Source organism: Benincasa hispida, chromosome 5 (genome assembly GCF_009727055.1).
Source record: "Benincasa hispida cultivar B227 chromosome 5, ASM972705v1, whole genome shotgun sequence".
Lineage (NCBI taxonomy): Eukaryota > Viridiplantae > Streptophyta > Magnoliopsida > Cucurbitales > Cucurbitaceae > Benincasa > Benincasa hispida.
Window position 1 is genome coordinate 57179745 of NC_052353.1, and position 21247 is coordinate 57200991.

The window sequence follows — 21247 nt, forward strand, 5'->3', positions numbered from 1 at the left end:
ACACGATGACCGTAATCGTTTAACGATCGCAACTCCTATGCGATGGATGCATGCGGCTGATTACCGCAACACCCATGCGTTGATCGTGTGCGTTCTCCTTTGCGATGGAGAGTTTCTCCGCATGCAGTCGTCTATGTGGTAGCCTGGCTTCCGCATTTGCATCCACTTCCTGCGTTAGCTACAAAAATAGACAATTGAACATATAATAATGCATAATAATGGGTTAGCCGAGATTCTCAATGTTGAACGTCGAAAACTCCATTTCTCATGGATTCCTAACATAATTGCCGCATATTCTGCTTAACAGCCTTCATAATTCTAAATAAAAGGCCTAAGATGACATGCATTTCTGCTTGTCATCATCGGGAGAGCCTTTTTTCTTGTAGTACAATCATATTAATCAAGTTTAAAAAATACTTTTATGTTAATGTTCAAGAATACTCTAAAAAGTAATTAATAAATTAATTATTTAATTATAAATTATATCTCATACAAAATACAATTTTTTCTAATGCTGAACATTTTAAATTCTTACTTCACCTAGTTCTTTAATTTTGTCCGTAGTGAGCTAGCAAAGAGTCCCAATGAACCTACAGATCATGGGCTCCAACGATCCGAGACTAACCTGTTAAACTATTTAACCAAGTTAATCAACATTCTTTAACTAACAGGACTGTTCATTATAGCCTGTAGTTGCACTCCCTTCACTGTAGATATATTATGTGTCCATTTGATATAACCATGATAAGTAAGTCAACCCTTCACAGGTTGTTCGTAATAACGACTGGGTCAAAAGCTGTTTTTCTCTAGAGATTACATCTTGCTCCTTAAATCCCACTGATCCTCTAATAAACAATTGGTTCGTGATCCAATCACTAAATCAAGTCTCTCTCGGGGCCAATGAAAGGGTGGGGCCTCTTTTTCAAGACCTGAAGTCAGCACTTAAGGAAATGACCTCTCTACTATCCCTAAAAATGAGTAGGAGTGAATTTCGTTTTGCACCCTATGTCCCCAGCTATCTACCTAGTCTTACCCCTGAAATTAGAGGTTTATTGAGCCGACGCTGTTAAGCCAACCCTCACCCATGCAAATCTGAGGATAATCCCGAATAAATAGGATTTCATAGTTTGCTCAAGATTAAGGTCAAGTTACCTGGATCACTGCTTTGAAATAGTCAGTCTTAAACAGTAAACAACGTTATAAAGTAAGAGTAACTTAATTCTAGGTCCGATCATATGCAAATTCATTGCATAGGACGACCCCGCTCCTCATGTCAATACATGAACGTTTCATGATCACTTCGTTTGTAGCACTTTACAACAAATTGAAACCACTACAGAGTGGGGCGCATCCAATAATGTTACCAAAATAAGGTACCCAGCCTTATTCGTATACTATAGACCATTTTGGCTATTTACTGAAATTTAATAGTCATGGATCTTTAATTTATTGGACTTAGACTTTACAAGTGCAATTCACATATTCAATAACGATTTTATTGAATAAACGTCAATAAAATATTTATTGATAATAGAATATGTTTAACATGACACATTGCGAGTTTTATGACATATGACCCAACACAATTTTCGTGCGTGAATTTATCGTCGGGCAAAATGCCCAAAACAGTCCCAGGGGTTCAAAATGATGAGAAAAAGTTGTGTGCCAAGCGATTTTGGGAATGGAGCTCATTTAGTGCCCCAAATGGCTCTCGGGCCTGATCGGGTAGTAGCTATAAGAACAACATCTCCTCCTGTGAATGAAAAACTTCTTTCTATATGGATGGAGGCTTTGAAAAAGGGTCGTAAACCTCTTTTGAAGCTAACCTTCTAAGATAACCAAGTCTCAAGCTAAAAAAAGGGTATCCTAGCCCAAAGGCGGCCCGCGAGGAAAGAAAGAAGAGCGACAGAGTTGAGTTCACATTTGACTATTTGCCCCAGGGCCCAATTTTTGTGTGTGAACTTGTCGCCAGGCGAAATGCTGAAAATGGACCAATGGGTTCAGAACGATGAAAAAAACTCGTGCGCCAGACGGTTTTGGGAACGGAGCTCATTTGGTGCTCCAACGACTCCTGGGCCCGGTCGGGTTGCCCGGGGCCAAATTTTTTTGCACAAACTTTCCATTGGACGAAACGCCAAAAATGGACCAAGGGTTCAGAACGATGAAGAAAAGTTGTACGCCAGACAGTTTTCGAAATGCAACTCATTTGGTGTCTCAAACGGCTCTCGGGCCCAATGGAACTGCCCCCGGACCCAATTTTCATGCACGAACTTTTCGTTGGGCAAAACGCCCAAAACAAACCCAGAGGTTCAGAACGATGAAAAAAGTCGTGCGCAAGACGGTTTTGGGAACGAAGATTATTTCGTGCCTAAACAGCTCCCGGGCCCAATTTTTGTGCTTGAACTTTCCGGCGGGCGAAAATTTGAAAACGGACCCTAGGGTTCAAAACAATGAAAAAAAGTCGTACGCCAAACGATTTTGCGAATAGAGCTCATTTGGTGCCCAAATGGATTCCGGGCCAAGGGGTTCAGAATAATGAAAAAAAAACATGCAACATACGGTTTTAGGAACGGGGCTCATTTGATGCCCTAAACGGCTGCCAGTCCTAGCGGGGTTGCCTTAGGGCCTTATTTTCGTGTGCGAACTTTTTGCTGGGCGAAATGCCAAAAATTGCGCATCCAGGGGTTTAGAATGAGGAAGAAAAGTCGTGCGCTAAACGATTTTGGAAATGGAGCTCATTTTGCCCCAAATGGCTTCCAGGCCTAGCCGGGCTGCTTTGGGGCCTAATTTTTGTGTGCAGACTTTCCGCTAGGCGAAAGGCCCAAAATGGACCCAGGGGTTCAAAACAATGAAAAAAATTCACGTGCCAAATGGTTTTGGGAACAGAGCTCATTTGGTGCCCAAACGGCTCCCCAGCTTGGCAAAGCTGCTCTGAGGCCCAATTTTCGTACGCGAACTTTTCGCTAGGCATAATGTCCAAAATGAACCTAGGGATTTAGAACAATGAGAAAAACTATGCGCCAGACGATTTTCAAAACATAGCTCATTTGATGCCCCAAACGGCTCCCAGGCCCGGTCGGGTTGCCTCAGGGCCCAAATTTTGAGCGCGAACTTTCTGCCGACAGTCAAAACAGACCCAGGGATTTAGAACACTGAAAAAAATGTTGTGCCCAAATGGTTTTGGGAATGAAGCTCATTTGGTTTCCCAAACGGCTCTTGGGCCGGCAGGGCTACCTCGGGGCCCAATTTTCGTGCACAAATTTTCCGTTGGACGAAACGCCCAAATCAAACCCAGGGGTTTAGAATCATGAAAAAACCCGTGCCCCAGATGGTTCTGGGAATGGGGCTCTTTTGGTGCCCAAACGGCTTCCGGACCTGTCCAAGCGCGTCCTCGGGCACAATCTTGTGCAAGAACTTTTCGCTGTGTAAAATGCTCGAAATGGATCCAAGGGTTCAGAACCATGAAAAAAGGTCGAGCCCCATACGGTTTTGGGAACGAAGGTCATTTGGTACACCAAATGGCTCTTGGGCTCGTTGGGTGTCCTTGGGCCCAATTTTTGTGCGTGAATTTTCCGCCGGGCAAAACGCCTGAAACGGACCCAGGGGTTCAGAACCATGAAAAAAAGTCGTGCCTCATACGATTTTGGGAACTATGTTCATTTTGTGTCCCAAATGGCTCTTGTGACCGGTGGGGTTGCCTTGGGCCCAATTTTCGTGCCCAGAGCTTTAGAACCATGAAAAAAAGTTGTTCCCCATATGATTTTGGGAACAGAGCTCATTTGGTATGCCAAATGGCTTCTGGGTCCGACGGGGCTGCCTTGGGGTCCAATTTTCATGCGCGAACTTTCCGCTGGGTGAAACACCCAAAACAGACCCAGGGATTCAGAACCATGAAAAAAAATTGTGCCTTAGACGATTTTTGGAACGGAGCTCATTTGGTCCCCAAAGGGCTCCTGGGCCCACCTGGGATGCCCTGGGGCCCAATTTTCATGTGCGAACTTTCCATCGGGCGAAACACTCGAAACAAACCCAAGGGTTCAGAACCATGAAAAAATGTCGTACCCCAAACGGTTTTGGGAAATAAAGCTCATTTGGTAACTATTCATTCTTTTCGTGATGCGAGCTTAGTAGTGTATTGTGTGAGGAAATTGGAAAAATAGGGTGCAAATGTGAATGATGCTTTGACGATGCATTAGTGATGCGTGAAGGGGTGTGTGACACTTCTCTTTATGCGCTCAAGTTTTCCTGAATCATATCCAAGTATAAATCTAATCTAGGTTCCTAATAAGTCCAGGGTCAAACTCAGGGATTTAGATTAAAGCTAACACAGAGCTTGGGTTGTAGCTGATGTAGAAATATCCTAAGTGAATGTTGAATGAGTTATCTACACTAAGTTTTCTATGTGCGTGCAAGAAGATATAAAAAGGTCATGTGGAAAATAGGGGGTTGTGTGAAAATGGTGTTCAGTGCAAGTGGTATATGTCGATCTAAGTGAAGTGTACACGTACAAGAATGTGGTGTGGATAGAAATGACTTTTCTTGTTTATTACTCTGTAAATGCGTTAAGTTTCTGCTTACTTTCTATTCAGCACTTCTCAATGCAAATGCCACACAAATTCCTATCTCTAGGATGCATGCGTTGATCACAAAATGCAATAAAACACTAGTGCCTCTATCTCTAGATGTACCTAACATTTTTAACTTAGTCCATACTTGCTTATTCTCTCGAATAATTCAAGCTAAATTTGTTTTTACTAAGTGCTTATGTTGGCTTAAGCATTTAGAAATGGACTTTGCATGAAGTTATAGATGCATCTAACATAAGGTAAGAAATAAACAGTGGCAAAGTGTAGTTGATCAAATATGTGAATTCATAAGGAACCAGATTGTCTAAACGAGTCATGAAGGGTATAACGAACATACCTTATCTCCACATTGGATCAAGAACAGGATCAGAGGGATCAAAAACTGCTAATTCGTATAGGGCCATTGAACCAGCCCAACCAGCAACTAGAGCTATATGCATTATATGAACAGAAAGCAAATGACCGGGATCATTCAATACAACGATATGAACACGATACCAAGGCAAACCCATGGTTTTGGTAAACGGAGACGGAATTTTTAGAGCTGATGTTCCTTTTCGAAGAGCAGAATCGAAGTATAGTGTTGAACAGATCGGTGTAACTTTTCAGTTCTATGGCGGTGAACTCGATGGAGTGAGTTATAGTGATCCTGCTACTGTGAAAAAATATGCTAGACGTGCTCTTGGGTGAAATTTTTGAATTAGATCGTGTTACTTTGAAATCCGATAGGGTTTTTCGTAGCAATCCAAGGGGTTGGTTTACTTTTGGGCATGCTTCGTTTGCTTTGCTTTTCTTCTAGTAACTTGAATACCGACTATGGTAGAGTATTCATGTGGGAGTTTTTCAGATTTTGCATGTGTGATACATGTTCCCTCTATTTCCCAAGCAAAAAGCAAAGAATAGAATTGAGATGAAAAGAAAAGAGTCAAGCTGCAAAGTACAATCACTTGTCCTCTTTGGCTCAATTTAAATTCGTGTACAACCAACTTGTAGAAGAAATGGAAGAAAATTCTCTCTCGAGCTAAGCTTTCTCCACTCCTTGATCAACGGTGGGGGTGGATCTTTTCCTTCTTGTGTTCTTCTTGTCACAGCAGCACAACTCTAAGTTTCTAAATTTCATAATTATACAAAATGAGTTTATCTCTTTTCTTCTGGTGGGATTTCTTCTATTTATAGGCGTTGTTCTTCATCAGCTTGAAGATTGGGCAACATTAAATTCCATACCCTGGTCAATCGCTTGACACTTAGACACTTTTTAGACGCCGCTAGCTGCAAATGCCCATGCTTGCAAGTGGTGATTTGACACAAACAGCCTGAGTCAATGAACCTTTGTTGCTTTGAAATCCCTACGACGCATGTCCATGCATTAACGTTGCCTGCGACACTTAGAATCTTTGTTGAAATCCTGCAATATTATGCGTTAGTGACGTAGCTTTCAGTAATAAACACTCTTTTGTATGAGTTTGGTAGTGTTTGAGTAATTTCATGCATTTTCTCTAAGAATGGTGAAATTTTATCATTAAAAACCCTAATTGTTCTAACTTTTGAGAGACAATAACTTGTATTTCTACAAGTTATCAGCAACCCAAAATGCTCTCGGACCCGGCGAGGCTGCCTCGATGCCCAATTTTTATGCCCGAACTTTTCGTCGGGCGAAACGCCCGAAACATACCCTAGGGTTCATAACCATGAAAAAAGGTAGTTTGGTGCATCAAACGGCAATGGGGCTCGTGGGGCATCCTCGGGGCACAATTTTGCACAAACTTTCCGTCAGGCAAAACGTTCCAAATAGACTCAAGGGTTCAGAACTGTGAAATAAAACCCGCACCCCAGATAGTTTTGAGAGCAATGCTCATTGGTGCCCCAAATGATTCTTATGACCGACGAGGTTTTTCCAGGACCCAATTTTCGTGCGCGAACTTTCTACCGGGCGAAACACCCGAAACGGACTTAGAGGTTTAGAACCATGAAAAAAAGTGGTGCCCCAAATAATTTTGGGAACGAAGCTCATTTGGTGCTCTAAATGGCTCCCTAGCCCGATAGGGCTGCCCCAGAGCCCAATTTTCATGCGCGAACTTTTTCCCGGGCGAAACGCCTGAAACGGACCCAGGGGTTCAGAAACAAGGAAAAAAATTCATGCCTTAGACGATTTTTGGAACAGAGTTCATTTTGTGCCCCAAAGGGCTCCTGAAACGAACCCAGGGGTTTAGAACCATAAAAAAAGTCGTGCCCAAGACAGTTTTGGGAACGGAGCTCATTTGGTGCCCCAAATAGCTCCCAGGCCTAGCGAGACTGCATCGGGGCCCAATTTTTGTGCGTGAACTTTCTACTGGGCGAAACGCCCGAAACGGACCCAAGGGTTGAGAACCATGAAAAAGGTCATGCCCAGATGGTTTTAGGAACAGAACTCATTTGGTGCCCCAAACGGCTCCTGGGCCTGGCGAGGCTATCCTGAGGCCCAATTTTTGTGCACGTACTTTTTGCCGGACCAAACGCCCGAAACAGATCCAAGAGTTCCAAACGATGAGAAAAAGTTGTGCCCCAAACAGTTTTGGGAATAAAGCTCATTTGGTGCCCAAATGGTTCCCAGGCTCGCTCGGGCATGCTCGGGGCCCAATTTTTCTACTCGATTTTTCTACCGAGCGAAATGCCCGAAATGGACCCAGGGGTTCAGAACCATGAAAAAAAGCCATTTTCCCAATGGATTTGGGAACAAAGCTTATTTGGTGCCCCAAACAGCTCTTGGGCCCTGCGAGGTTTGCCCCGGAGCCTAATTTTCTTGTGCAAACTTTTCATTGAATGTAACGCTCAAAACAGACCCAAGGATTCAGAACCATGAAACAAGGTCATGCCCCATATGGTTTTGGGAATGGAGCTCATTTGGTGACCCAAACGGCTCTGATTTTGACGAGGCTACCACGTGGTCCCATTTTCATGCACAAACTTTCCACCGGGCAAAACGCCCAAAATGAACCCAGGGGTTCAAACCATGAAAAAAAGCCGTGCCACATACGGTTTTTGGAACGGAGCTTATTTGGTGCACCAAATGGCTCTTGGGCCCAGCAGGGTTGCCTCGGGGCCCAATTTTCATGCACAAACTTTCCACCGGGCAAAACGCCCAAAATGAACCCAGGGGTTCAAACCATGAAAAAAAGCCGTGCCACATACGGTTTTTGGAACGGAGCTTATTTGGTGCACCAAATGGCTCTTGGGCCCAGCAGGGTTGCCTCGGGGCCCAATTTTCATGCACAAACTTTCCGCCTGTGAAACTCCCGAAACGAACCTAGATGTTTAGAACCATGAGAAAAAGTCATGCCCATACGATTTTAGGAACATAACTCATATGGTACCCAAACGGCTCCCGAGCCCGACGAGGCTGCCTATGACCTAAATTTCATCCGCGAACCTTCCACAAGATGAAACGCCTGAAACGGACTCAAGATTCAGAATCTAAAAAAAAAGTCGTGCTCCAGACGATTTTTGGAACGAAGCTCATTTAGTGCTGAAATGGCTCCCTGGCCTGCCCGGGTTGCCATGGGGCCCAATTTTCATGCGCGAACATTCTACTGGGCAAAACGCCCAAAATGGACCTAGTGGTTCAGAATCATGAAAAAATGTCGTGCCCTAGATGGTTTTGGGACAGAGCTCATTTAGTGCCCCAAACGACTCCCGAGGTCAGTGGGGCTGCCCAGGACCCAATTTTTGTGTGCGAACGTTCTACCGGCGAAATGTCCGAAATGGACCCAAGGGTCCAGAACCATGAAAAAAAGGTTGTGCTCCATACAGTTTAGGAATGAAGCTCATTTGGTGCCCTAAACGGCTCTCAGGCTCACCTGGGTGTCCTCGGGGCCCAATTTTTGTGCGCGAATTTTCTACCGGGCGAAACTCCCAAAACGGACCCAAAGGTTCAAAACCATGAAAAAAAAGGTCGTGGCCCAGATGATTTAGGGAATGGAGCTCATTTGGTGCCCCAAACGACTAATGGGCCTGTCGGAGCTGTTCGGGGGCCCAATTTTCGTGCGCGATCTTTCTGTCGAGTGAAACGGCCAAAATGAACCCAAGGGTTTAGAACCATGGAAAAAAGTCGTGCCCTAGACAATTTTGAGAACAGAGCTCACTCCTCGGGCCGACAGGACTGCCCTGGGCCTAATTTCGATGCACGAACTTTCCACTGGGAAAAACGCCTGAAATGGACCCTAGGGTTTAGAACCATGAAAAAAAAAAGTTGTGCCCCGGACGGTTTTCGAAACACAACTCATTTGGTGTCCTAAACGACTCCTGGGCCCGCCTGGACTGCCTTGGGGCCTAATTTTCATGCACGAACTTTCTGTCAGACGAAACACCCGAAACGGACTCAAGGATTCAGAACCATGAAAAAACGTCGTTCCCCAAACGATTTTGGGAACAGAGCTCATTTGTTACCCCCAAACGGTTCCCAGGCTCGACGGGGCTGTCTCGGGGCCCAATTTTTGTGCGCGAACTTTCCGTCTAAAGCCTGAAATGGAGCAAGGGTACAGAACCATGAAAAAAGTCATGTCCCAAACTGTTTTGGGAACAGAGCTCATTTTGTACCCATATGGCTCTCGAGCCCACTCAGGCATTCTCGAGGCCCAATTTTTATGCGTGAACTTTCCGCCGGGTGAAACACCTGAAACGGACCCAGGGCTTTAGAACCATGAAAAAAGTCGTGCCCCAGACGATTTTGGGAATAGAGCTCATTTGATGCCCCAACAACTCTCGAGTCCGACGGGGCTACCTCGAGGCCCCATTCTTGTGCGCAAACTTTCTGCAGGGCGAAATGCCCAAAGTAGACCCAAGGGTTCAGAACCATGAAAAAAAGTCGTGCCTTAGAAGATATTGGGAACGAGGCTCGTTTGGTGCCCTAAACGACTCCCGAGCTTGTTTGGGCGTCCTCAGGGCCCAATTTTCGTGTGTGAACTGTCCGTTAAACAAAACGCCCAAAATGGACCAAATGTTTAAAACCCTGAAAAAAAGTCATACCCCAAACGATTTTGGGAACGTAGCTCATTTGGTGCCTGAAACAGCTCTCAATCCCTATTGAGCTACCCTGGGCCCAATTTTTATGCAGAACTTTCTGAAAAAAAAAAAAAAAAAAAAAAAAAAGGTTAAATCACGAGTAATCTAAGTTGACGTTATAAATGAGGATATAATAATTCAGACTCGTAGGGATGGCCATTTTGTGAGAAACTTGGGTAAAATTCTATCAATTTGTCATTTTTTTGAGATGAAAGTTTAGGCTTAGATTAGGAACTTTTTTTTTTTTTTTTTTTTTGAAAAAAGGGTTAAATAAGAAATTTCCCCTCATACGTAATATTAATAACATTTGTTTGTTATTCTCTTCAACAATCACCTCAATAAGTTAAATTAGAAAGTACATTCTAAATATCAAATTCCAATCAGCAGAAGTATAATATGAATAAATGTGAACTTCTATAATTCATATGGGAATTTGTAATCAATAATTCATATGGAAAGACGCTTCTTTCTGCTATCTACCATCTTTTAAGGTGACTGTCAACTCATTATGGGAGAAGGTTTCTGGTTTGGTGGAGGAGGAAGCTCTGCTTGAGGGGCACCGCCGTACGACAAAAGCTGGTGGTTTCGGAGATGGAAGAGTTGCAGTTTCGCTGCCGAGCATGAAGACCACATTTGACATGGTGGGTCGATCCCATGGATCTTCCTGCACGCACAACAGCCCCACATTTAAACACTTCAAATACTCCTCTCTTTTGCAACTCCCACTCAGTGTTTGGTCCATTAAATCCAAGCCTTCGTCTTTCATCCATAAATCCCAAGCCTGAGAACAATGTAAAGACTCGTATTATTGAATCCGGGATGTGCTCAAGAAGTTTTGATATTGAGTAGTTTAAAAGAAATTATCAAACTTACATAGCCTAGAAGACTCAAAGCTTTCTCCGAGTGATAGAATCCCGTGTTCCTTTTTCCACTAATGATCTCAATTACGACTACACCGAAGCTAAAGACATCAGATTTGACAGAAAATATGCCATCCAATGCATATTCTGGTGACATGTATCCACTGTATTGCAAACAGAAAATTCAAAGAAATTATGTGACATTATATTATGAATCTGGTTTGATGATTTTTATTGAATAAGACTTACTAAGTGCCTACCACCCTTTTGGTATTCGTGGCAGTTTCTTTCCCTCCAAAGATCCTCGCCAAGCCAAAGTCGGATATTTTGGGATTCATCTCCTCATCTAGAAGAATGTTGCTCGTCTTTAAATCCCTATGAATAATTCTCAACCTCGAATCTTGGTGTAAGTAAAGAAGGCCACGAGCAATTCCCAAAATGACGTTGAAGCGGATGTCCCAATCCAATGCCACACCCAGCTTTTGATCTGGAAAAAAGTCGATAAATCCACAATTCAGCATATAAATGATTAAGGAAGATAAGAGGAGCATGGGAAGATAATAGTCACAAACCAAATATAAAGGCGTCTAGGCTTTTATTTGGCATATATTCATAAAGCAACATCTTTTCATCCCCTTCAACACAGTATCCCAAAAGTCTCACAAGATTACGATGCTGAAGTTTCGCGATTAACAAAACCTCATTCTTAAACTCCTCAAAGCCTTGTCCTGAACCACTTGAGAGCCTCTTTACAGCAATCTCCTGCCCACTAGGAAACTTTCCCTGAAAATGTAGTGATTCCAATATATTCTTAAACCAGGTCAAGCTTAAAACGACCATTAATGTGTTTCAAGGATCTGTACCTTGTAAACTGGCCCAAAGCCTCCCTGTCCAAGCTTATTTGCATTTGAGAAGTTCCCTGTTGCAATTAGAATTGTTTCCAAATCAAAAAATGGAATGTCTATTCCATTTGTATCATCTTCCTTGAATCGACCAGATTCGATCAGGTCTTTAACACGTCTCTCGTTGTCGTACAAGTGAAGCATTAAATCTTTTTGGCTGTTTCCCCTGCTTTCTGAGTCCAAAGAGGATTGACTGTATTTAGATTTAAAGAAAAAAAAGATGAAATAGAGGAAAGAAAATTATTCAGTCAGAACGACTGTATTAAATTGAACTTGAAGTTACCTTGTCTTTCAATGAGCCCGGTTTTGTAGAAGTAAATATAAAACACAGTACATGAGAGAATCATCAGAAGGACAATACACATGGTTGTTGCAACAATAATCACAGAGAAGGCCGGTTTGCCTCTTCCATCCTTTCCATTGTTGTGATCTATGGAAACATCAATAAGGGACTCTTGGTATAAGAAATTTTATGTAGCTAATGGCTCCCAGCATCAACGCCATTACAAATAAACATAACCAGAGACATTATCTGCAATGATTCTTACCTGTAGTGCAATTCAAGCTCCAGCCATTCCAATGAAAGTCTGTTATGCAAAGGCATCTTTTATTTCCATCTTTACTCGTGTTACAAGTTGAATAAGGCCAGTCTTTGCAGTCCGTAGTTGAAGAACAAGTTGGTTCTAATGGAGGCTCCCAACTGATTTCAACTTCATTGCTGGTTTTCAGTGAAAAATTCTCGGCATTGGTCTCCTTAAAGTTGCACCAGCTGGTTACATGGAAAGGAGATGATTGGCTCAGCTGAAGGGCTTTGGTTATCCAATTTTTATCACCACAATCCCCAGCTTCCTTGGTTTGAATGTAGAATTTCCGGGCTTCTGAATCAATGAATTTAACCTTGTACGTACCACCTGCTGCTTCAAAATTTACCTGGCCAGTAGCCACATTGCAGTTAAAATTGAAGTACATGGGGTCACCACATTTTGGTCCTGTGCTAAGTGGATAAGGTATGAGGTTTGTCCCACATGTTCCACAGTTTCTGACAGTTGATTCTGCAGAATTGCAAACTCCAGAACTTTAGAAACACAACTGAAAATTCATCATTTAGAAAAAAACATATACACAAACATACCTAGATCTCTAACTGCTACTCGAACATTGAGGTCACGGCCATTATCAAACTCATCCTGAAGATTGTTGAGATCTCCAGACCAAATCCAACAAGCAGAATTGTCAATCCCACCCTGCCTTGTGATGTTAGCTTCCAAATATGAGTAAGCCTGACACTGGCAGTTGTTAAGGCACTCCAATTTGCAATCAAAGTCATCCTTTGCATTAAACTGGAAGTCCGGGTTTCCAGCTTTCATCATCTTTAGACTCAAAAAAGTGTCACTGTCAGTGTTGACACTGCATATTGGTGATTTCCTAATGCATCCACCTGAATAATCTCCAATATTCCAACTCCCTGGAGAGGTGGGCTCAAAACCAGGCAGGCACTTGCAAGCCATACCACCCTCACTATTACAGCTAGCAAAATCTCCACACGCATTATACACACTGCATCTATCTCTCGGCTCCACCCAAATCTGAGACCAGACTTTGTGATCTTCCCAGTTTAGGTAATGAAGCTGACCTGAGCTGTTCAATACTAGCCTTGTATCAATATACAATGATGATGTGAGATGTGGCACGGAGAAGTTTGGGACAGTTTTCGATGAGAAATTTGACAAAAGGTATAACAATGCAGCAGGCATCTTATCAGTGGTAATGAACTTACCTGAAACTCCACTTTTCCAGTATTTAACTGATCTTTTCCAAATGACATATTGACCTCCATCTTGATCTAGCTGAAAAGTGAAGTTCCCTTGAGCTGGGTCATCATAGCTCTTCCATGAAGCCAGCACTAAGTTATCATCCATTAGCATGCCGGGAAGAAATGTATCAGTTGGGTAATCAAAACTCTGCCAGAGGATGTGCTCAGACAAGTCTTCTTGATCCACACAGCTCAAAACCAGATTTCCATTATCCATTAGCTTCAGGGTCCTTTGATCGGGTACAGAACTTCCAATGTTTGTTGACCAATAAAGATTCCAATTTCCATCATATACTTTGAGGTTGCCATCATCCTCAATCTTAAAGACACCATCTGAACCAGGAAGTGGGCTGTCTCGATTGGCAACCCAAACAACTGTACGTGGATTTGATTTGTAATACCATATCCCCAAGTATCTTCTGCTTTGAGAGCTGCCATATGGCTTAAAGAATCCGAGTTCAAATCTCGATCCTGCCGATACAAGAGTATCCCCACTCTCATCACTTATGCAACTCTTGAACTCTAAGATATCTTTAGCAAAGCAATTAACGATAGAAATTAAAAACACAAATGAATACAAAAGGAAAAAAGACATCAAGTCCTCTGGAAACCAGCTGATGGTGACCAAGTTCTTGACACTTCTTCTTTTGGCTACCATTTCACTTCTTCTGCTATGCAACAAACATGTTCCCTGTCCTCTATTTCTATCTTCCTCCATTCATCCTCATGATTTCCAAAAGTGATTATAAGAATAACAAAAAAGAACAGACTCGTGAAGAACACCTTTCTTTTTGGTTTCAACAACAGTACAAAAATGTTGCTTTTCCACCTGGCCCACATGATCAAGCCATTTACCAACAAACACTGTGCATGATTTTGCAATTATAATAATAGTGTGAAAACTAATAAAAAAAGTGAATAATTATATAAAGAGTTCAACATGAATATATCTAGAATAGAAAGACCGTTTGGAATAAATGACAAATATACTACAAAGAATGCCATTTTCTCAGAGTGAAGTTCAAAAGAAAATACTCATTCTTGTTTCAGATTCCAAACCCAGATATTGAGCAGTTGTAATCTACACGACATTAGTTTACAACTTTTTTTCCCCACTTGCAAGTGCAAATTGATAGTCAGAAGGTGTGAATTGGGTGTTTGTGTTCGTCTAAGCTGAATTATTGGAAAGCAAAATGGGCAACCAAGGTCAAGATTCACTTTTGATGTCAAGTTCACCTTTCCATTTGTGGACCCATTACTCTATACTTTTTCTCATCATCTTTATGAGAGAGCGACTAAAGGCATAGGCTACACAATTTGATCAACCCTTACTTTTCTTTCATCTTAGGCGGGGAATTCTAATGTATTAAAATCAAATACCTCTTTCGTTTTTTTAATTGGAAGAAGAGAGACCCACAGAAGACTTTCGTCGACTGCACGTTCTTTAATGGTACAGATGGTGCGATTTTATAGCCTGAGACAAAGCAAAGCCATCGAGCAGTACAATTCAAAAAAGAGTCAAATCCCAAATTTACAAAACCCTAGGCAGGCTCAACAGATGTTTGAAAATTTGAAGAAGAAGAAAACTAGGAGTGGAAGCTAAGCAATAATAGACAACAAAGAGAGGACTTTGAAAGGAAAAGAAAAGAAACCTATACCAATGATCAACCTCCTTCCGCTTTTTGATACACCATTTTTGACCCTCACTGAAGAATTCACTTCACTTTTGCGATGGTATATTTTGGAGACGATGACGTCCAACAGACGATATCATGATCATATGGCATACGACTTATTAGCGGTAAAATCAAATTAGCAATTATGCAAAATTCGCGGTTTCAATTTTCAAATTTTGGAATTTGTCAGATTAAGAAATGCGCGGTGAATTTAAAGAAGAGGTAATTTTCAAAAAATATATTTAAACCTTTTTTTCCCAAAAACTCTCTTATTCTTTCTTGAAATATTATCCTTACATTTTATAAAGGTTTAGATTTAGAAGGTTTGAAGAAAAAATTAAGACATAGAACCAATGTAACAATGACTTAGAATGGTGTAGTAATGTTTTAGTTTAAATTATAGTTCCAAATCACTACACACCATTTTTCAATTAGGGATGGAAAAAATATGTCTAGAATTAGGTCCACATTGACATGAATGACCTATTTTGAGAGGCCCAAATGAAATTTGACTTAAACTAAGTTTTTTTTTTTTTTTCAAATAATCAATGAAGCACATGTGTAGGCCACTCTCGCTTTAGCTTCTCTACCCTCTCTTCTTGCTTTCCTTTATCTCTTCTTGCTTCTCTTTCTCTCTTCACTTCTCTTTTTTTGCTTCTCACTTCTCTTTCTCTCTTATCGAATACCTTTTTCTCACTTCTCTTTTTTCTTATAGTTTGTTGTATTATGGGGAAATTAGCGTCAATGGCCTTTTTATGAAGATTAGTTGCAGAGCAACACTGATAGACAAACAGAAAGGAATTGAGAAAAATAAGGAACAAATGTGATCATTTGAGAGCAATATTTGAAGTGCGGTCCAAGAGCAAGAATCGAGGAGCGAGAGCGAGGAGCGAAGCCATCATGCGTGCATCTTTGGTTATTTGATAATTTCACGGTTTTTTGTACGTATGGCCTCATTTGGTAGGCCCAAATGAAAAATGGTCACCTGTAGAGAAAGTAATGGAAAGTGGTCGTCTGCTTATGTCATAAGCATGTGATTTTATAGATTCACCCCTGAGATGTACCTCTCACGCCTGCCAATGCGAATTTACTCGATCCTCGATGGCTCATCAAACGTTCCTTGATGGTTCATCACACGTTCCTCGATGCAGTACGATCACTCGATACCTAGCTTCATGGTCACTCGATATGGTTGCAATCAATATGTGTATACTTGATCATATCCACGTCGTACTCGATGCTCAATTACTTTATACTCGATTATTTTGAATTATCCATGTCGTCGAAACCTACTTTGTAGTTAATGCTCGTGTACAAACATACATAAATTGGGGAATTTTCTGACAATATACATGATTCTTTCAAATCAATTTCTTGAAAGTGAAGTAATTTTTTTTTTATCAACTAAGAACAACCAGAATTGAAACACAAAAGAGAAAATCGGGATCACTTTCCCTTAAAAAAACTCCACTTCACAAAACTTGTTTTTCTTGACAGAGATCAAGTTATAAAGGCACTAGAATCATTTCGCTATATTGTCTCACACCTCAAGTAAGTAAATGTGCTTTTTCCTGCTCTTTTTTTTTTTTTTTTTTTTTTTTTTTACTTTTCCGACGATTTGTGAGACATACAAAAATGTACTAAAGAGAATGAGTGAGTGTGAGTTTGTGAGTGTGCATTGATACATGCAAGTAGCTCCCAATGGAGCAAGGATGAGGGGAGAGAGCCATGAAACAATAAGCATCGAGTTGAAAATACCAAATATCAAGTGACGACGATCTAGTAGCGAGTAGCTAGTATAGCAAGTATTTAACAGTTATTTTCCTAAATGCTCACTTTTTGTATTGTTTTTCTTGAAGGATGGATAAGTATATATTCTTACGTTATGGTGGTATATGGGATGACATAGAAGAATGCTATACTAGAGGCCGTTTGAAGGGTTTGCTAGTTCCAAGCACATTGATGTATAATGAGCTGGTAAATCTTGTATATGATATCATGCAAGTTAGTTCGACAAAGTTCAAGATTATAATGAGGGTGAAATATAAGATGGATATTGATTCTCCTCCAGTATGCTTAATAGACAATGTTGATGTTAAATTTCTCCTCTTAGAGTATGACCGTACTAGACCGCAGGTATTTGTAAGTCTTGAGGAAATCGAAGAATTTCATTGCGGGGCAACATTTGATTACCTAGAGAGATCAGACCAACCCATGCGTGGAGTGATGCAAATGAGCATGATGTTTGTCCATCAGGTGTCTCATTGGAAAATGACAATATTGATGTTAATATAGCGAAAGTATTGCATCCGAATGTGACAATAGAAGATGTTGGGACATGTGTAAATGAGAATGCGATGATAAAAGAGGAAGAGGTTAGGAATGAAGAATAGATAACCCTAGTTGTTTTAGGGAGTAATCCTTCTGCTGTGAATGAAGAACAGCCAACCCGGGTTTTTTTAGGGAGTGGTCCTTCTGTCGTGAATGAAGAACAACCAACTCCGATTCTGTCAAATGATTTTGGTCATTTTGTTGGGAGTGTACCTCGCCAAAATTCGACCAATGTACCATCTAGTAGTAGTGCCAGAACGGGGGGACTTGATTATACAACCACAGTCGTCTATAGGGTTGGTGGATACAGTTGAAGAAGGTCAAATTTTCTTCAGCAAGAGTGATGTGAAGATGATGTTAGTAATGTTCACCACTAAGAAGAACTTTGAGCTGCGGGTTAAAAAATCGAACAAAAAAATTGTATAGTGTTCGGTGTTTACACCAGACTTGTAAGTAGGTCGTTTGAGCAATTAAAATGGACGTATGTGATATTTTTAAGATCACAAAATGCACGCCCAATCACACATGCTCGATTGAAGTATTGGATCATGACCACAGGTAAGCCAGCGCATTCGTTATTGGTCACCTAATCAAGCGCATTCGACCTATGGTCATTGTAGATAACATTCATCTAAAGAGTAAGTATAAGGGAACAATGATAGTTGGTGTTGTAATGGATGGTTATAACCAACAGTACCCATTAGCATATGCAATTGTTGATAGTGAGAATGACCAAGCCCTGAAGTGGTTCATGACGAACCTTAAAACAGCAATTGAAGAATGTCCTAACCTCGTATTCGTCCCATATCGTGGACAGAGTATAGCTAATGTTGTTGATATCGTATTCCTTAATTCTTACCACGGACTTTGTACCTTCCATTTGAAAAGAAACATGGAGAAATACTTCAAAGACGAGGCCATTAGAAAATTGTTTCACGATGCTTGTAGAGTGTATCGAAAATTGGAGTTCAAGCATCATTGGGTCCAAATAGTGAACTACAAGAATGGTTCCCTTGCTAGATACTTAGAGGATGCTGGTATTCAACAGTGGGCACGGTGTTATCAGTCCGAAAATCGATATGATAATATGACCAGTAATAGTGTCGAATGTTTCAATGCTTTTACCAAAGAACCAAGAGTGTTACCAATAACTTTGTTGCTAGAATACACAAGAGGTCTACTTCAAGGTTGGTTTCATGATCGGCAAATAGTATGGTCTAATAGTACATCGCCACACCCAATCTCTGCGGAGGAAATAATGGGTTTAGAGTGTGAAAAATCTAGGCAATGTCGAGTAAACCCAATCGATTGTTATAGATTTCATGTTAAGGACGGTAGATTAGATGGTATAATCAGCCTTAACACTCGAGAATGTAGTTGCAAGCAATTTCAGTGTTTGGAGATTTCATGTTCGCATGCTATTGTTGCAGCTAGAGAGCGCAATATTAACCCGTTTACTCTATGCAGCAAATTTTATAGTGTTGATTCCCTAGTAATAGCATATGCGGAATCAATAAACCCACTTGGTCATGTATCCGAATGGAAAAAGCCACCAGGGTATACTGAGGTAAAAATATTCCACCGAAAAGAGTGGTACATGTTGGTAGACAAAGGGTAAATAGGATAACGTTTGCTGGAGAACATGTCACATTAAAAAAATGTGGACGGTGTGGCCAACCGAGACATAGCAGACAAAAGTGCAACGCTCAACAAATGGGCAAGGACGACAGAGGGGACCCAATAAACGTCCAATATAGATTGTTCATTGTTCATTTTATATTATATAGATTATTCATATGAGACCCTCCAAACTCTGTATTATATAGATTGTTCAGTCTATAATGTAGAGACGTTCTGATAAATAATCAATACACAGTCACTCGATACTCGATACTTGTTACACGATACTCGACAATACTCGATAAACATTGACTATATAGATGGTCGATTTACATGACTATATACTCGGTGCATGTTACACGATACTCAATAATACTCGATAAACATTGACCATATAGATGGTTGATTTACATGCACTATATACTCGGTATATGTTACAAGATACTCGACAATACTCAATAAATATTGACCATATAGATGGTTGATTTACATGTACTATATACTCGATGTATGTTACACGATACTTGACAATACTCGAAAAATATTGACTATATAGATGGTTGATTTACATATACTACATGCTCGGTAATATTGTCTCAGATTTACAAATAGTGTCAAAATTTACATAAATGGTATAGATTTACAAATTGTGTCAAATTTTACATGGAAAGCCCTAATAAAAAAAAATTGATCTGCCCACAACTCGGCATCATACTATATGCAATTCGAATTCAGTTTGATTTACAAATAATGTCAAAATATTGTGTCGAATTTACAAATAATGTCAATATTTACAATGATGATATAAAAATTCACATAAATAATGTCAAAATTTACATAGAAAAATTGATATACCCTAATAAAAAAATTGATTTGCTTATAACTCGGCACCATATTGCAACCTAAAATCATGCATCTTATTTTATCATAAGCTCTCAATACTCGATCCGATCACCAAGTACTCAAAGTACTTAGGATTGAATATCCCACAGTTTAATGTATTATCCTGTAGTACGCCTACATTGATAGCCTCAGCTTCCAAGGACCGGGTGCAAGGTCGGGCTTTGCATCATATAGGCCGCAGAATTGTGCCAGTGAAGGGAGAGTAAANCTCAGCTTCCAAGGACCGGGTGCAAGGTCGGGCTTTGCATCATATAGGCCGCAGAATTGTGCCAGTGAAGGGAGAGTAAAGAATAGGGGCACCAAGAATTTTAGCAGATCCTTCGTTGTGATATTGTGACGCCCCCAAAGATCGTAAGGTAAAATCCGTCTTGTTCCCTTTTATTTTTGGGTTTGAAATTACATGGTAAGTAGTTAGGGGATTTTGGAGAATATATATATATATATAATTATTTAAGAAAAGGAGAAGATAAGTTAGGGTTTAGTGGGCCAAATGGTTATAAATGTGGAGTTAATGAGCCCTTGATTTGCATGTAGAGAAAATAAGAAAACAAAATTTTTTTTTTTAATTTTTCTCTTCTTCTTCTTCCTTCCAGCCCTCGCGAGCCCTTTTCTTCCCCAACTTTTTTCTGCCAGTCGCTTGAGGTTCGACAGGTCGCCACCGCCTTCTCATGCCTCAACCTAGCCACGCTTCGTCTTCGTCCGACGTCCATCGCTCGACCATTGTTCTCCTGCTTCCAGCCGCGCGAGGAATCAGTCGCAAGTCTAGCCGCGTCGTGCGACTGCTGCTTTCCACCAGCCACATCGCGCGTCGACGCTCTTCACCAGCCGAGTTTCTTTAGTTTTTCGTTCTCGTTCTTGCGTCCGCCATTCGCCAACCTCTTTTGTTCTGCCAAGAACTTGGCTTTTGGTGAGATTTAGGTTTTTTTGGTTTTTAGTTAATGGGTTTTGAATGCTTACCGATTTTGGTCTGATTTAAGTTTACTCAGGATGCATTGTTGCTCAATTCGGGGTTTCAAGATATTTTTTCGATACTGTCCAACAACATCAAAGTTCACTTTGGGCGCCTTTTGGTAAGCTATAAAGGTTGTTCTGATTTAAATCTTGTTTTCCCCAGTTGGTTTTATGAATATTTATGTTAATTGGATTTTAGGATTGAGTTTTAGAACATTTCAGTTTGGCTTATGGGTTTGGATTCCGTACTTGGAGCTCAGGTGTAGTTCTGGTTAAGTCGGCATTTTTTGGGTAAGTGGTTTGGAGACTTTTGGTGCATTTTGGGTGAGTTAGGTTGTGTTTATAAGGATTGACATTAAATTGGTTTATTCTAGGGCAATTCGAGCATTTGACTCAAGTCAAAAAGGGATTTGATTGATAGTTGGAGTTTGGTTTCCTAATTGTTCGACATAAATTTGAGATAAGTGGTTTACTACCGGTTTGCTCTCAATCCCAAGCATGTGTTACGTATTGGTTCCTTAGTTGAAATAAACTATTTTGATATGCATATTGGTCAAATGAAAATTTT

General features: G+C 40.8%; 2 protein-coding genes and 1 long non-coding RNA gene across 6 annotated transcripts; 2 read left to right on the plus strand and 1 right to left on the minus strand.

The window, feature by feature from the left end:
- Positions 1-9915: 9915 nt before the first annotated feature.
- Positions 9916-14903, minus strand: LOC120078288 (G-type lectin S-receptor-like serine/threonine-protein kinase At4g03230). Of its 4 annotated transcripts, XM_039032521.1 has the most exons (10): positions 14857-14903; positions 14579-14672; positions 12518-13669; positions 11934-12437; positions 11669-11815; positions 11347-11558; positions 11056-11266; positions 10733-10970; positions 10497-10647; positions 9916-10404 (listed from the first exon to the last, which is right to left on the minus strand). In XM_039032521.1, exons 3-10 carry the CDS (start codon positions 13413-13415, stop codon positions 10096-10098), a joined length of 2670 nt encoding a protein of 889 aa, XP_038888449.1. In that variant the 5' UTR covers positions 13416-13669; positions 14579-14672; positions 14857-14903; the 3' UTR covers positions 9916-10095. The 4 variants fall into 4 exon arrangements, 3 of the variants coding, with proteins under 3 accessions (XP_038888449.1, XP_038888448.1, XP_038888447.1); XM_039032520.1 differs by lacking the exons at positions 14579-14672; positions 14857-14903 and adding an exon at positions 14234-14485; XM_039032519.1 differs by lacking the exons at positions 14579-14672; positions 14857-14903 and having other exon boundaries at positions 12518-14223.
- Positions 14904-17812: 2909 nt separating this feature from the next.
- LOC120077410 lies at positions 17813-18823 on the plus strand. Its single transcript, XM_039031292.1, has one exon. The coding sequence runs from the start codon at positions 17813-17815 to the stop codon at positions 18821-18823; it is 1011 nt and encodes a 336-aa protein (XP_038887220.1).
- A 1457-nt stretch (positions 18824-20280) lies between these two features.
- On the plus strand, positions 20281-21120 carry LOC120078597. Its single transcript, XR_005482044.1, has 3 exons — positions 20281-20635; positions 20715-20798; positions 20879-21120. It is a non-coding gene; the product is annotated as an uncharacterized LOC120078597 (long non-coding RNA).
- The last annotated feature ends 127 nt before the right edge of the window (positions 21121-21247 follow it).

Excerpts from the sequence above, each read along its gene's own strand:
- LOC120078288 (XM_039032519.1), bottom strand. The coding sequence starts at position 13,916 with ATGGAGGAAGATAGAAATAGAGGACAGGGAACATGTTTGTTGCATAGC. Across the intron at positions 11,816-11,933 it reads GAGCTTGAATTGCACTACAG|ATCACAACAATGGAAAGGAT; the intron begins GTAAGAATCATT and ends ATGTTTCCATAG. Across the intron at positions 10,648-10,732 it reads AAAAGGGTGGTAGGCACTTA|TGGATACATGTCACCAGAAT; the intron begins GTAAGTCTTATT and ends TTTGCAATACAG.
- LOC120077410 (XM_039031292.1), top strand. The coding sequence starts at position 17,813 with ATGGTCATTGTAGATAACATTCATCTAAAGAGTAAGTATAAGGGAACA.